Below are 2,417 nucleotides of genomic sequence, written 5' to 3'. Positions count from 1 at the left end.
TGATCACGGAAGAAGCAAGATGTGACCTGCCCCGCTGAGAAAGGTACTGAGCCATGTGGCTAACATAGATCAGAATAATGGGTTAATATAAGTGATAAGAGTTCATAAGAATCCTGAGCTAATGGGCCAATCAGTTTATGATTAATGTAGACTCTCTCTGTGGTTTTCTTTGGGGCTTACCAGCTGTGAGAACTGGGCAGGATAGAAACCCCAACAAACTGGCCCACATGTTACAATTAGCTCATATAACTTAAATTAATCCATTTATAAATCTATGTTCTGCCCCATAGCTTCCTTCATGTCTGGCTGGTGACTCTGCCTCCTCCTCCTCCTCCTCCTCCTCCTTCTCCTCCTCCTCCTCCTTCTCCTCCTCCTCCTCCTTCTTCTTCTTCTTTTTTTTTTTACAGAAGAAAATCTTTTAATGCAAGAGCAACACACAGTTCAATAAGATCAGTTCAATCAACAACAACAACAACAGCAACAACAACAACAACAACAAAGAAGCCTGAGGGACTGCTGTTGGGGAAAAGGTCAGTTCCTGCTCAGACTGGAGGGACACGAATCTCAAGGAGGCCTCTCTCCCCATCCCAGGAAGAATTTAGGCTCTTTGAACCATAGGTAGCTCCATACAGAAGGCAACAGCACAGAGCCTCCAAGGGTCAGGCTCTGCCTTCCCACAAAGGGCCTGACTAAAGGCACTGGGGCTCAACACAGGACACTGTGCCAAGGACAGGGTGCAGACAGCAGCTGTACCCTTGGGGAAACGGCAGCCTTGGAGAACCAGCTCAACAGGCCGCTTCGGGTGTAGGTAAGCCAGCACTTTAGCCTGTCAACACTACCCTCCCAGTTCAGACTAACTGAAGAGGTGTGCTATCTTGGGGCACCACAAGGGCAACAATCAGTCTGCGGCACATCTGGGTCATGACAATCGCCAAGTACTTTGTTGACAAGGACCAGGCAGAAGCAAGGGGATGAGCCCAGGGCTGTAGCTTCACACTTTAGCTCCAATGGGGACCTTTCTGAAAAAAATGTCCTGTGCTTGTCTATAAATGGACTTAATTTGAACAAGCGAAGCTTCTCAGGTGGAAGGCTGATACCTCTCCAAGGGGCCAAAGTGGGGTTGCTTTTGCACTCCCTTAGGGGCATGCTGGGTTTCAGGGGAAGCCCCTAGCTTCTCTGGGAAGGTCAGGTAGAGGGTTCCTGTTGCCCTCTTGGGGTTTTAGTTCATGTTCTGGTTGACTTCCTGCGGTAACTTCTGTGCAGGGCCATTCCTGGGTTCAATTTGTAGGAGGCTGCTAATATCTGCAAGGCTGGATTTATAGTCCTTCAGGGCCTTGTAGGCTTGAGCCCGTCTGTAAAAGGCCTTCACATTCTTCCCGTCCAGCTTGAGGGCTTCTGTGCAGTCCTTTACTGCCTCCTTGTACTGTTTCAGGACCAGATGGCAGAGCGCTCTGTTGCTGTACGTGGCAGATTCCAGGCTACTAAACAAGAGGCTTTCGCTGTACTTCTCAATAGCTTTCTTATGGTTGCCCATCTTTACAAGCTCATTGCCTTCTTCCTTCAGAACTTTGGCTCTCCATATCCTCAGCAGAAGGCACTCTGCTCTTTGTAGCTGTAGTTTCTTTGGATTTGTTTTTAGCCGTCTCTTTGTGATTCTCCGAAGGCAAGGAATTCCATCTCTTCTGGGCTGAAACAGGCACCACAGGAATAGGGGGCAGCTTCAGGCGCCACTCAGGCCCAAGTGAGTCCATGAGAGCTCTAGTGATTCTGTTGATGCCTTTCAAGGCTGATGCCACACTGTTATCAATTTGCAGCACAGTCTTATAGTCGACATAGGCCAGCGTGTACTTCTCCAGGGCTTCATATGCAGATGCTCTTCGCAGCAAGAGTTTGATGCTGAAGGGAACCAAGGCCAGCGCTGAAGTGCAATCTTTGATGCAGTCTGTGCAGTTCCCATCCTTCAAGTAGCACGCTGCACGGTTGGAGTACAGAACGCTTTCTTCCTCGGGGTCTGCAGAACCTCGTGCCTGCAGCAGCCGCAGTGCGCGCTCGTACAGCGCCGAGGCCTCGCCGTACTGGCCAATGTGGAAGTTCTGGTTGCAGGCAGCGCGGAGCTGTTCCACCGACTCTGAGACTTTGGGGGCCATCCCCGGGAGGGCTGGTAAACAGAGACCAACTCCGTGCCCAGCTACCTAGTGCGCAACAGCTTCCCCTTTTCCCCTTCTTCTTCTTCTTCTTCTTCTTCTTCTTCTTCTTCTTCTTCTTCTTCTTCTTCTTCTTCTTCTTCTTCTTCTTCTTCTTCTTCTTCTTCTTCTTCCTCCTCCTCCTCCTCCTCCTCCTCCTCCTCCTCCTCCTCCTCCTCCTCCTCCTCCTCCTCCTCCTCCTCCTTCTTCTTCTTCTTCTTCTTCTTCTTCTTC

General features: G+C 50.1%; 1 protein-coding gene across 1 annotated transcript; it reads right to left on the bottom strand.

The window, feature by feature from the left end:
* Positions 1 to 1,169: 1,169 nt before the first annotated feature.
* On the bottom strand, positions 1,170 to 2,204 carry LOC130880812 (mitochondrial import receptor subunit TOM34-like). Its single transcript, XM_057780054.1, is given in 2 exon segments — positions 1,170 to 1,574; positions 1,576 to 2,204. Coding segments are annotated over 2 exon segments (927 nt in total). The 5' UTR covers positions 2,148 to 2,204; the 3' UTR covers positions 1,170 to 1,219.
* Between the last annotated feature and the right edge of the window lie 213 nt (positions 2,205 to 2,417).

The sequence above is a fragment of the Chionomys nivalis genome, chromosome 1, assembly GCF_950005125.1.
Source record: "Chionomys nivalis chromosome 1, mChiNiv1.1, whole genome shotgun sequence".
Classification (NCBI taxonomy): Eukaryota; Metazoa; Chordata; class Mammalia; order Rodentia; family Cricetidae; genus Chionomys; species Chionomys nivalis.
Note: the sequence above shows the minus strand (reverse complement) of the source record. Positions and strands in the feature narration are given on the sequence as shown.